At 39.3% G+C, this 14,216-nt stretch overlaps 2 protein-coding genes across 9 annotated transcripts in view; one reads left to right on the forward strand and one right to left on the reverse strand.

Moving 5' to 3' along the window:
• LOC106872244 (ferredoxin-fold anticodon-binding domain-containing protein 1 homolog) overlaps nucleotides 1-13,533 on the forward strand; it is a 131,574-nt gene extending 118,041 nt beyond the window's left edge. For 4 of the 5 annotated variants that reach the window (XM_089354573.1, XM_014919158.3, XM_014919157.3 and 1 more), the window contains 5 exons: nucleotides 2,305-2,461; nucleotides 3,820-4,023; nucleotides 6,046-6,207; nucleotides 7,785-9,265; nucleotides 11,492-13,533. In XM_089354573.1, coding sequence (XP_089210699.1) covers nucleotides 2,305-2,461; nucleotides 3,820-4,023; nucleotides 6,046-6,207; nucleotides 7,785-8,892 — 1,631 coding nt within the window. In that variant the 3' untranslated portion in view covers nucleotides 8,893-9,265; nucleotides 11,492-13,533. The remainder of the gene's footprint in view (nucleotides 1-2,304; nucleotides 2,462-3,819; nucleotides 4,024-6,045; nucleotides 6,208-7,784; nucleotides 9,266-11,491) is intronic. The other variant, XM_089354574.1, reaches the window with a different exon arrangement.
• Nucleotides 10,167-14,216, reverse strand: part of LOC106872245 (CD151 antigen) — an 88,469-nt gene continuing 84,419 nt past the window's right edge. For all 4 annotated transcript variants that reach the window (XM_014919160.3, XM_014919159.3, XM_014919161.3 and 1 more), the window contains 2 exons: nucleotides 12,745-12,828; nucleotides 10,167-12,295 (listed from right to left, as the gene is read on the reverse strand). In XM_014919160.3, coding sequence (XP_014774646.1) covers nucleotides 12,230-12,295; nucleotides 12,745-12,828 — 150 coding nt within the window. In that variant the 3' untranslated portion in view covers nucleotides 10,167-12,229. The remainder of the gene's footprint in view (nucleotides 12,296-12,744; nucleotides 12,829-14,216) is intronic.

The following is a 14,216-nucleotide window of genomic DNA, read 5'->3' on the forward strand; positions in this document are numbered from 1 at the left end:
CTCCATATCAAAGGTTCCAACAAGAAAATCAGAGCTTGAGACAAGACACTTTCGACCAATCAGAATTCTGTTTACATAATCAGTTTGATCGGTCGCCTTCTTCTGTCGGTTGAGTAGAGTGTCATCCAAGCTGATGTTTATTGGTAATTAAACTTAATTTGCAACACTTGTACGTATTCTGTTAATAAGAATCTTTGATTCTGTTAATAAGAATTATCAACAACTTTCCCTGTGATTGTGATTTGAGAAGACATACAGAAGTATGCTAATGATCAGACATAATCTCTTGTGGGCAAGAAATGTAAAATAAAGGTTATTAAAAACAAGACAAAGACTTTGTAATTTAATAGCTTTCAATGTGATACCTGTTAAACAGAAATTATTTTAAATTTAAGCAAAATTTCATAAAGTCTAATCATAAGTAAGTGAAATTATGCTAAATACAACTAAATTGAAAACCTTTTTCCCTGGCCATATCAGTAATTCTGGAAACTTTTGGGTGTGAATTTTACACAGGTAGAAGTTTTTTTTTAACAATTTTTATCCTGGGTTGGTCGATTTGACTGAGGACTGGTGAACCAGATGGCTGCACCAGGCTCCAATCTGATCTGGCAGAGTTTCTACAGCTGGATGCCCTTCCTAACGCCAACCACTCCGAGAGTGTAGTGGGTGCTTTTACGTGCCACCGGCACGAGGGCCAGTCAGGCGGTACCAGCAACAGCCACGCTCAAAATGTGAGGGGAATGCAGTAGGGATAATAACTTGAGGGTGGCACATGTAGGATAATACTTTGTGACATGAGGGTGGCACATGTAGGATAATATTTTGTGACATGAGGGTGGCACATGTAGGATAATACTTTGTGACATGCGGGTGGCACATGTAGGATAATATTTTGTCACATGAGAGTATCGCATTGTATGAAATGTGAGTTGAGCTAAGCTCAGGCTTGAAATCAACAACCCTAAAGCGGGGTAACTCTTTCGCCGAATCCCAGAGTTTTCTCCCTTACGCCTAATGGATAGTTGAACTCTGATCGTTTCTTATGTTTGCCATTCTACATTATTAACAACATTGTCTGTCATAATTAGTAACGCCTGTACGTTTATACAAGACCTTTCGAAGATCTGGCAGAGTTGGTACAGCAATGGTCTAAACATATTGTAATATTACGTTATGATCTGAGTTCCAATCCTACCAAGGTCGTTGCTGTCTTTCACTCGTTTTGGGTGGGTGGGAGCCATTAAATGGAGATTTGATAAATTTGCATGTGTATGTATACACACATTCACTTATACTCACACACACACACACACACACACACGTAGTGGGTTCTGCTGTCACACACACACACACAACAGGCTTATTTCAGTTTCTATTAACAGGGTCCATGCAGAAGGCTTTGATCAGTCCAAGGCTATAATATAATTTCCCCAAGATGACAGTGTGCAGGACTGAACCGAAACCCATGTTGTTGGAAGGTGCACACAGTGGACTGCACATGCACTGGTTTAGTGCATTTAAAAATCACTGGAGTTTTTTTAAGATATGCAGGCACTTTTCAGCCCACTTCAAATAACACATTTGGCGATCATAGGAGCACACCGTCTGCTGTACAGGGTTGCTCAACCTGCTAAAAGCAGCAACAATACACATGATTGATATATATGCTATTCTTAAGCAAGAACACTATTGACTGTGACTTCAAAGTTTTGGCCAGCTAAGCCATCATCCGACTTGTTTAAGAATAATAAATTTGTATTCTACGAGTGTAGAATACATCAGACTAATGTAAAATTGTTTTTGTTAAAACGGAGCATAAAAACACACCTGTATGTATATAATCTTCTCTCTACATCTGACACCTACTTCCTCTCTTCATTGATACCACCCCCTCCCTCCCTACACACGCACTCTACCCCCAGCCCACACACCCTCATTTTGGGATCACCAATACTTTATTATCTCCCCTTCTTTCAACCTCTACTCTCAAATTTCTTGTTTTCCAACCAGTTGCCATGCTTGACTGCTAAATCCACAAGTTTTTTTCATTCTCTCTCTCTTTATTTTCTCCTTTTCCGTTCTGTTGAAGAGCATAAGCTCGAAACATAAAAGTCTTTCTCATTTTCCCGAGCATCATACTAATACACCTGTCTTTGTCTTTTGTTTTTCTGTAAATTTCAACTATATATATATATATATATGATATTAGTGTATGTATGTAAACTAAAATATCGTACTGACTATTTTGAAATTGCTCTGTCATCATCATCATATCTTGTGTCTCACTGCCTCCCTATGCAGGATGCCAAGTTATCTTAGACTTAGATGCCACAAAGTTACACCAAGACATTGATCTAAAGAATGAGGCCTTTGAAAGAATCATTTTCAACTTCCCTCACGTTGGTGGAAAATCAAACAACAAAAAGAACCGAGCACTTTTGAGGAATTTCTTTAAAAGGTCAGAAAAATAAGGTTTTTTTTTTTCCACATAATTTTCTGTTGTATATTTTAATTTCCAGGTGCCATTAGCTACAGGCTAGCAATGGGACCATTCAGTGGTTTACAATATTTCTTACACTGAGAGTGACAAGGAAGTGTCCATAACTGAGGGCAGAACAAAGATTGCAAGAGACTTTGTTCAAAGAATACTAATTGGTTTGGATTTCTTTGTAATAGTTACGAGGACCCTTCATCATCATCATCATCATCATCATCATTGTCATTTAACGTCCGTTGTCCATGCTGGCATGGGTTGGACAGTTTGACCAGGGCTGGCCAGCTGGAGGGCTGCACCTGATTCGGCAGGGTTTTCTATGGTTGGATGCCCTTCCTAACACCAACCCCTCCGAGAGTGTAACGGGTGCTTTTACATGCCACTGGCACTGGTGCCATTTGCGTGACACTGGTATCTACCACGACTGCAATTTTACTTGGCTTGGTGGGTCTTCTCAAGCACAAGATGGTATAACATAGAGGACTACAGGAATTGTTATGGGACAACCTACTGAGGGCAACAGACCAAATCTGTGGGTGACACAAAACTTTGGCCAGACCAAGGATAACCTGGTGACAGACAGGACCATCAAAGTGAAGAGGTAGGCTTGAAATGAATGCGGAAATAGAAGCAGCTATAACATAGCTAAGAGGGAATGGAGGTGACAGGTATACTTAGCAAGAATAGAAGCAGGAAGGAAGGGGTTTGCCAATGGTCTGACAGTGTGAAGATCAATGGTGTGGAGGGTATGGGTGCAGATGATAAGGGTGAGAAGTGGGTACGAATGGATAATGTTAGGCTTGCACTTGTGAGGAAGTGCTACTATGAAAGGTTATTAAATGTGGGAAATGCCTGGGAGAAGGAAAGTCTTCCTAACAGAGGCCCAACAGAGGGGACAGTGTAGGTAGAAGTTGGGAGGGGTGGTGGCGGGCAAATCCTTAAGAGCAGAGTTTGTTGTAGAAAAGTCATGAAACAAAAACCTAAATCTCATCCAAACTCTCAGCCTCCAGTCTGTTCTCATCGTTAAACTGGGTCTCTCAAAGTCACTTTCCATTCGGTGTGCCAGTATTCCTAGATATAATAAATAGGAATTATAAGGGGGTACGTCTCACCAGGGGCAGCTGTGCAACAATTAATGATTGGTAACTGAGTTTATGATGGTTGTATAGTAGTATTAGTAGTAGTGTTGTCATGATTACAGTATAGTCTTCAATGTGTTGGTGGTTATATTGTGGTAGTAATGTTATTTGGTGTTGTCATGGTGATCATTGTACAGTGATGTTGTGGTGTTCATGTCACTTTCTGTATTTCTATTTCTCTAGTGCTTCGTCCATTTTGTCTCCATCTGGTGAAATCATGATGACCCTTTGCCAGGGTCAAGGTGGAACCCCTGTTGACAGTGTCCAGAGACTCTGGCCAGACACATGGCAAGTTGTGTCCATGGCAGCAGACTCCAGCCTAATTCTTACCAAAGTTCTTCCATTCCAAGCAGATCTTTACTCAGAATATTCCTGCACAGGTTTCAGGTTTGTTCACTCAATTATTGTCTCGTCTCCCCACCACCACCCCAAAACTCCACTTCAATCATTTGAAGGGAGGTGAAATGGCAGGACAACATTGTAATGAGAATGGCACAATGTGTAAATGTGTGGGAAGAGGCATCCCAGCCTAGAAGACAATGTGAAAATGTGTGGGAAGAGGCATCCCAGCCTAGAAGACAATGTACAAGAGAGAATCAAGATATTGGGAAAGGATGGGGTGGGGATTCTGTACAGAATAATAGCAGCACCATTTGCTATGACTGACTTGACAAAGAAAGACGCATAGAAATGCCATTACAAGAGGTTGTTGAATGAGAAGAGAGAAGGCGAACCCCAAACAGACCCAGCAGAGGGTTTGGCTAATGAAGCGGACAGCAGAGGGTTTGGCTAATGAAGCGGACAGCAGAGGGTTTGGCTAATGAAGCGGACAGCAGAGGGTTTGGCTAATGAAGTGGACAGCAGAGGGTTTGGCTAAAATCATAAAATGAAGTTGGATGAAAACTGGGAAGGTATCTGATTGATGGGGGACAGTTGGTGGGATGCTGGGGATATCTGACGAAGTGAATTATACTCTGGTCCCTGATCAATCAAATAGGACAAGAAAGTGTCATACGCAGCAGCAGCAGCTACAAGGGCAAAGGAGACTCCACAGAGACATCAGGTTGTTGGAGAAACTTATGAAAATTACGAGTGAAACTGATTAAAGAAGAACTTTGCACCAGGAAGAGGTGCCATCAAATGCCTCCTTCCTAGTGAGACAACTACAGAAGTACTTAGCTTAGGGGGAGGGGTCACTGACAAGGTTTCATGCAGTCTGTCAGTCACTACGAATGTGTGCAGGGAGGGACGCACATCAGGTCTCAATATTGAACGCCCACCCGTTTATTGTTTGTCCCTCCATAATACAAGATCAACAATCCAAGGGCATTTCTTGTATACTGACAACCTACTTGTTATATCAAAGATTTCTATAAGAAATTCCAGGCTTGTAAACAAAATCTAGAACTAAAGACCCTGTTAGCATCAGGGAAATGGCTCTGCTCAGTTTGTTGAGAAAATATGGTGGCAATAGCATACAATGGTTCTAGTGTAAAGTTCGGATGTAGAAGCCTTGTTGTAGAAACACAGACAGGTTGACAGAAAAGATTCACTCTATGTGTAGCAGACATTACAAGGATAATTTGTGGAAAATAAACTTCTCGCACCCATACCCATGCTTGGAGAGATCACTAGATGTAGTTGATAGTATGTTACCTAAGAGACCCTTATTAGCTGTGGAAGAGCAGAGGGATGAAGTCAAGGGATCTCTGATTAATAATGGCAAAGGGTTTATTTATCCCTCAAAGTGAACAGCTCAGATTGTTCGATGTCCATGCATCAACTGTAATATTGGATGATGGTGAGGTTATGGACCTTGAAAGAAGAGGATTCTGGGAAGGCTGGAAAGTTAGTGTGTGACTATGATGGTATATATGAATTGGGAGACAAACAGGACATTAGAGGAATCAAATGGATGTGTATAAAGAAGCGGCTGAGCTTGGGAAACATGGGGGGTTGAAATTTTAACTTAAGAACCTGATCCTCGCAAACAAGTTAATAAATAATGAGGGGCAATATCCAGCAACGGAATAGACTAATCCACCCCTATCAGCAAAACAGAAATGTTAAGAGGGTGGTGGTGAAGGAAGTTAAGATGGATAATATCTTCATTTGGGTCTTTCACTTATTGGGTCCAATTCCATTCTATCACCATGGATACAGCCTTCATCAATTCCCATCACTTTTATGTAATCAACACACAGGACTGGACCTGTTCCTAACCCCTTTTCCCTTGACATCTGTGAAATGAAGGTTATTGTAAGACCGGTTCGTGTCCTCTCCCTTCACCCATGCCCATCGCTAGCCATCCCATGAACCCTTCATTACAACCCCCTTCCACTCCCTGAGTCACCCCTACTAATTCCCTAAAACCCCAAAATCCATTAACTCTCTCTGTTGTTATTACAGAAGTCAAGACAAGGGTTTCTCAACAACTGGGGGCCTCACTCATGTTTTCCAGCTTCAGGAGTCTGTCAGTGTCCCTCACACTCTTCAACTCAAACCTCTCCCCTTCCTCAAGGGGACACTCAACACTCCACCTTACCTTTACTCAAAACTTTACAACTACAAGTAAGTCACACTTGATATTGGTTTGTTTTTGTATTTCATTGATTTCACCCAAGTATATTACTGGTACATGTCGAGACAATGTGGAACCTTTTCCTGATTGTTTGGTCTGCTAGAAATAGCAGATCTACCTCAAATCACACCTTACTGTCTTTATATGAAAGACACATTGGCCAGTGTAGCTCTAGACTTATAAAGACAAGGTGGTTATGGTTGGAACGTCTTAATCGTTGGTCTGCTGGACTGGGAAGGGCTTGGGGTCAAACATAACTGTAGAAACTCTGCCAGATCAGATTGGAGCCTGGTGTAGCCATCTGGTTCGCCAGTCCTCAGTCAAATCGTCCAACCCATGCTAGCATGGAAAGCGGACGTTAAACGATGATGATGATAATTCTTTCAACAATACATAGAAAGCCTGAAAATTTTGAGGTGTTGGGGCTTGTCAATTACACCGATCCCCAGCACTCAACTGGTACTTCATTGACCCCCTAAAGGATGAAAGGCAAAATTAACCCTCAGTAGTATTTGAAGTGTAAAGATGGTGATGAGGAAGAAGTGGAATGCAGAATCATTGGTGTTTGAGATCTTTGCATTCTGAGTTCAGATCCTGCTAAGTTCAGCTTTATCTTTCATCCGTCTTGGTCCAGTGAAAAATTCCTTTCTAAAAGCTGGAGTTGTTGACATCCCAAATTACTGACCTTAAACCTAAATATTATATTTCTTCAAAAGTTTTTAATTTAATTTCCTCCATTCTATCTAATAATTTCATTCTTTAATTACATTTCTTTGTTCCTTCTTAACGAAGTCGATAAAGGCTTCAGTAATGACATCGTAATCTCTGGTTTATATTTTTACTCATCATCATCATCATCGTTTAACGTCCGCCTTCCATGCTTGCATGGGTTGGACGATTTGACTGAGGACTGGTGAAACCGGATGGCAACACCAGGCTCCAATCTAATTTGGCAGAGTTTCTACAGCTGGATGCCCTTCCTAATGCCAACCACTCAGAGTGTAGTGGGTGCTTTTACGTGTCACCCGCACGAAAACGGCCACGCTCGAAATGGTGTCTTTTATGTGCCACCCGCACAAGAGCCAGTCCAGGGGCACTGGCAACGATCGCGCTCGAAAACCCTACAAAGGCCAGTCAGGCGGTATATATATATATATATATATATATATATATATATATATATATATATATATATATATATAATATATATATATATATATATATGTCTGTACGTATTGTCGTCGTCGTTTAACGTCCGCTTTCCATGCTAGCATGGGCTGGACGATTTGACTGAGGACTGGTGAAACCAGATGGCTACACCAGGCTGTTTATTAATTTTCAATTTATATTTTGATAATGAAATATTCTTGTAAAATAATTAGATGAACAATCTATCTAAAACTTGTTTTATTTATATCTTATTTTATCGAAAACCTATACAATTCAACACTTGTTTTAACTAAAACCTGTTTTATCTGTACATCTGTATAATTTTCTTGTTCTGTTACCATTGTTCTCTTTTAATATTTTTCTCCAAACATTTTGTAGATTTTCCTTTTCTTTGCAGACAAATTATGAACCAATCGGGCTGTCATCCTCTAAAAACTATTTTATCCAACTTGAAACTAGCCTTTTCCAATCTGCACTCTTGTAAAACTGTTCCAGAATCTTCTCAAGACTCTATCATTCACCATCGATGCAATTCATCACTATTGGCACCAAAATTTCTTACAGAACCCCAGGGAGGTACCAGTATCGGCCATTCATCCTTTGTATATCACTTAATAAAAGAGCCAACAGGGTTTATAGTTGACCAAAGCAGTGGTCAGTGTTCTGTGGCCGAATATCACCTGAGAACATCTCTGTTGGAGAATGTACCCGACTTACTTACAACAGAAGATATAGGCATTGACCAACTGCTGCTTCTACACGGTTTGGTTTTTAAGAAGGGCCATATTTTGGATAACTATGTCCCCGTATCACTTGAGTTGCTGGGAATCCTGCCACAAGAGAAAGACACACTGTCTGAAAGTAAAAAACTCTTTGACCTCATTTCAAAAATTTTGGAAAAAATTGGTGTCAGTGTTTCTGGCCATTATCCGGAGGATCCACAACTTGTTGAATCTGGGACCATTTCAGTCGCATGTGTTTTGCAGATATTTCATTGTCGTGATGACACAAAAAGAAATTTAGGTGCAATTTGGAAAATAGATTTTAAAAATGTTAAAAAAAAACAGCAAACATTTTTGGCATTTCTCTTGGATATTCCAACCGTTTCCCAACTTAGCTTTTCTGTAGAACATGATTATCTCCTCTGGGAACCAGATTTTGTTAAATACTTCAGCAAACTTCCCATAATGAGTCCTGGTAACAAGTTAGTTCCTTTGACTTTTTATCCTCTTCAGTTTAATCATGACATGAGTTTCTGGGAAAACTCCGAGGTTTCTTTTGATGAACTTTTCTTTCACAACATCATCAGGGATGTCACTGGGGACTGTGTAAGAAATGTCTGCCTTATTGACACTTATCAAGAACCAGATACTCACAGAATCAGCCGTTGCTACCGTTTCACTTTTCAATCATGGCACCAATGTCTTTCATATGATATTTCGTGGAAACTTCAAAGTTTTCTCCGGACACAAGTTGCTCATCAAATGGCCATCACTCTTCGATGATTCCTCAAAACGAAATAATATTCTTAAAATCCTTTCCACACCCAAAAAAATTCTTTCATTTTTAATAATACTTTCTTCAACTCAGGGAGGAAATGGCAGTGGTGGTGGTGGTGGCACCTTGGCCCTGAGCCTGAACAGATTGAAATACTTTCCATTAGTGATGTGAATAAGGATCAGATGTTTGGAGAATGTCACCTGAGATAGACTGCTGCCCTCTTCAGGAGTCATAACACCATCTCTACTGAAGTGAGGGCCAGCTGATCGACTAGAAACAGCTACCAAATATCTCGATTACCTGGATTTGAACCTGTGACCTATCAAGAATGCTAAAAATTGCTTATTTCCAAGGGAGGCAACAATGTCATCAGTAAAGGTAAGTAACCAGAATTATTTCCCTTGCATTATTTTATTTCGCTTTTCCTGAATTAACTCTGAGCAAACGTAGTTATTACATACAAACTTGTAACACAACGTGTGTATATTTATTTACACGCAGTCTAATCAATGTCATCGTTTTAACGTTAACTTTTCTAAGGGTCAGATGGAATTTATTGAGGCAGCTTCGCTACAGTTGAATGCTCTTCCTGTTGCCAACCCTCGCCTGTTTTCATAGACGTCATTTATTTCCAATAAGTGACGCTCATTTACAAATATCACACGATACCAAGAAAAAGAGACAAACACACACACATTCATGGTGTGTTTCTGTCAGTTTCCATCCACCGAATCCACTCACAGGCCTTTGGTTTGCCTGGGGCTATAAAAGACATTGCCCAGGGTGCCACACAATGGTAGTGAACCCATGGTGGTCAGAGCGCAAACGTAATCACACAGCTATACTTTGTGTAAGCACCTGTCTGTTCTTTCTTTCTTCTCCTCCCCTCTTCATATCCACCCAAATATCGAAAATCAGAAACTTTAAGATGTGGTCGTTTTACCTGCTAGTAATGGCAAAGTTCCTCTAAAATGAGGTGGTGGGTGTCACAGCTGGAATGTGTTAGATCATGACTGACCTGGGGCTAAGTAAGACAGATGGAACTGGCCAGATTCTAATGAAGAAAGTCTCTGTATAGAGTTTGGCTGCAAGAAATAGCATCCAAGTCTCCCTCAACTCTCTACTGTGTTGGACACAGAGAGGCAGATGGGACAATGTAGACAGGTTGGTACAGCTTCAATCGTAAGTCTTCTGGGTCACGATTGGGCACCAACAGTGAGAAATAGTAATTTTTTTTTTTTTTTGGAGAATTAAAAGAAAAAACAAGACGAAAAACAAGTACAACGAAAATAAATTAATTTATTGAATTTATATTGATTTTTAGTTAAAACTGAGAAATAAAAATAACAAAGAAAAATGATTGGTAAATGAAACAATAATGAAATTAAGGGGCTAACAGTGAAATAAGGGTTAATTGCTTCCTTAATGCTGCTGATGTGGTTTTGAGTTCAATCTGTCTGCATGGCATAAAGACCAGGGGTCCTCTGCTCTAACCCCGGATTTACTAAGACCCCCTTGTGAGTGAATTTGTGAGACAGAAACTGTGGATGGGTGTGTGTATATATATATATGAATGATGGGTGTAGAACGTAGAGAGCAAAACAATAAGTTCATTGAAATAAAACAAATATTTAATATAGGTTAACGACTAAATCTTAATATAAACAATATTTACATTTGACGGGTATTTGTCCTCATCTTGTTTCGGCTAATATACCCTCCAGCCTTCATCAGGTGTCTTGGGGAAATTTCGAACCTGAGTTCTCATTCCTAAGGTATTTATTATTATTATTATTCAGGTCAGTGCTTGGAATGAGAACCCAGGTATGAAATTTCCCCAAGACACCTGATGAAGGCTGGAGGGTATATCATCCGAAATGCGTTAACAAGATGAGGACAAATATCCGTCAAATGTAAATAATGTAAATAATTCTTCATTTCTTAAATATAGAACTGTATGAAACAATATTTGGAATTGATACTACCATAGGAGGACTTGAACCATTTATCAATGGGTTGACGGACTAACATGTTACCATGTTACATCTTCATATTAATCCACTGGACTATGAGGAGTGGGCATGTGCAAAGTTCAAAATTGTTTTGTTAAGAAGACAAATATCTTTCAAAAGGTTGGGTCGATGGGAAAATTAGTTTAAAGAAAAGGGATCTTTGTTAGTATAAGGGCTGTGAAACCCTGCTCTTCAGGACCAGTTCCCTCTTTACCAACAGCAGACAAATCGTCCTTAAATCACAAAGATTTTATATATACACACCTATATATATGACTTAATGAAGAAGGGGGAGGATGACGGTGGTTACAAAGTGTATTTCAGGTCCCCCAGCATGGCACCTAGGGCAAGTGTCTTTTCTAGACTTTGTGAGTAAATCAGGGAGACAGAAGCTGAAGGAAACCAACTGTGTGTGCATATACACATATATAAAGAAAAAAAACATAAAACCAATTTATACACATACACCCCAAAGTGCAGCAAAAAAAAAAAAATCTTGGCTGCACTTGTCATTAGTGAAGCACAAATAAAAGCTCGACATGTGGTAAGAGTATTTTCATGTAGCTAATGTTTTACCATTATTTCATTTCAGTTTCTATCATGGATGATCCAGGACCCAGTGCACACACTGTGTTTGCTGTAGAAATGTATATCAAGAATGATGATTGTGAGGCTTTCATGCCACATTTTTATATCAATGGCTGTCTGCCAAGCAAATTCAAGGTTTTTGGTTTTTTTCTCATTTTTGAATCAGTGTCAACACACATACAATATTGTTTATATTATATCTACAATACTTTTATATTACATATATATATATATATTCGGTGACTACTCTGCATTTCGTGCATCTCTCCTGGAATGGAAACGGCCAAACTCACAGAAACAACTCAGACAGGTTCCATCTTCCAAATCCGATTGAGTATTTTGTTGTCTCTCATTTTTAAATCCAAATTGCATGTATATATATTTCTCTACAGACATCTGTATACATGCACATGTCTATATATTTGTCTCTCTGTGTGTATGCATGTATATGCGTGTATGTCTATATACATATGGATTGGGGTATGTATGTTGTCTTGCATGCATATGTATATAAGTGAAATGATATATATATATAGTCAGAGATGTGTTGTTAATTAGTGTGTATAAGCAGTATGTATATATGTAGGTCTGAGAGACATTGAGGGAGTGTGTGTGTGTATATATATATATATAACACCATGTCTGTGCATGTGTATATTAGTGGTATGCATATATAGTTCTGTGTTGATGCAGTTCAGCATGATGCAGCAAAGGATCTAATGTTGTGCAACGCTGCACCCAATTATTGCAGCCTTGTTCCCCATTTGACACGTTGCATAAGACAACATGCTAACGCTGTTCCGATTATCTGAAAAGGAAAAAAAAAAAGGGATGATTAACCGGTGATGATGGGTGGGGGTGCATGGTCTGTGGCCCCCTACACTAACTCCATCAGGTGCACCCTTAATTCTAACCTCTCCCCCAGGAACTGGGCAGAGTAGTGAGAAGCTAAAAACAAGGGAACCCTTAAATGTCGATTCCATAAAATAAGGCCATTACTCTGAATAAGGGCGATGGTGGTGGAGACAAATGAGAATGTGCTCCGACTCCACACGAAGCACCCCTTCCCCTCTCACTGCTATGTCTACCTCTACCAGAGTTCCCATAAACCACACACTCTAAGCCCCTCCCTTTAAGTCTAGGCCCTGTCGCCATCTACAGCTTACCCAGATGTAATAAATCCAATAGACATTGTTGGGATTATCATCATATTGATAAGGGTTAGAGGGGACGGCAGAGTATATATACGTGACTCACCTGTAAACAACACAAACCGAGACCAACACTTCCAATTATATAGAGATTGTCTCGGAAAAATTCTTCCAATTTTCTAGCGCAGCCCTGGAGAACAAGTGAGATATGGATAAACATTGTATAAACACACAACAGTATAATGCTAGATATATATACATATATATTATACATAATTCTGCACACAGTTATATACAAGCATACAATACACACATTCCATGCAGCTAGATTATATATATATACATACACACACAACAAAAAATTTTCTAATTATAACAAAGTATTAATTATATAAAAAACAATTATTTAGAAAAACAGTGGTGGCCTGATGGACATTTTGTGCAAGAGCTTTTCAACTGTTTCCAGCATTTCACACATTATATAACATGCAAACACACACATGTATGTGTGTGCATACACATTACAATTGTTTGCAAACACTTTCTGACTGCAGAATTCTATCAAGATGGCGGAGAGCCAACAGGGGCATTAGCATGCTAAGCAGTATTCCAACTGTGTTTATGTTCTGGTTTTGAATTCTGCCGAGGTTGACTTTGCCTTTCATCCTTTCCCCAAAATTCCAGGCCTTCTGCCTAGAGTACCAAAGAATTCTAACTAGATGTTATCTTTGAATCTGAGACACAAATTCTTTGCATTATACATCATGTAGACTGGGAAATACGCATGTGAAGCAGATCATTGTAGACACGAAAACTATTAAATTCATTTTGTTTTTTTTTCTTGAGGTGTGACAATTTTCATTGTTTCTTTCATCAAATAAAAGTGAATTCAACAGATTTTGTTTGTCCCTTAATGGATCAGAATATGGCTGTTCCATGTTGTTTCAATTTCAACAGGCAACCCCAGATCAAGTCATTTGGATGGGAAAAGGACAACACTGATATATATATATAAATAAATAGACAGATAGATATGAAGTAGGGATTTAATGCACTGGGAGGGGGTTTCAATCTGTAACTCTCCCAAGGAATTACAAGAGCAGTGGAATGCGGGGAGTAAATATTATATTTTAAAATATTTCAAATTTCTATTAACACCAAGGATAGTGCTCCTGGAAGGGATTGAACCTTGCTCAGGATGTGTAATACAGCATGTGCAATTACCCACATGGCCACAAAGACAACAACACTAAAAGCAGGCAAAAAAGAAGCTATTTAAATTGATTTATATATCATATATTTTTTCTTTTACTACCACCAAGATCTGCTCCTGGGGTCAGATTCACCCAGGTTTGTGCCCACAGCTTGCTTGGTCACCGTTCTGCCCTCCTACTCAACCAGGCATCAGAAAGATCTCTATCTAAATGGGAGTGTATGTTTGTAAATTTGTCGCTGAAATGGTATATCCTGAAGAAAAACAAATTTGATTTTCGAAATCTGTGGCTCAATGACAAGGAATTTAGTTATGATTGATCAGAAAATTTAATTTGTCATAAGAAACAACTGTTAGATACCTCA

This window comes from Octopus bimaculoides, chromosome 7 (assembly GCF_046866305.1).
Source record: "Octopus bimaculoides isolate indiv1 chromosome 7, ASM4686630v1, whole genome shotgun sequence".
Classification (NCBI taxonomy): domain Eukaryota; kingdom Metazoa; phylum Mollusca; class Cephalopoda; order Octopoda; family Octopodidae; genus Octopus; species Octopus bimaculoides.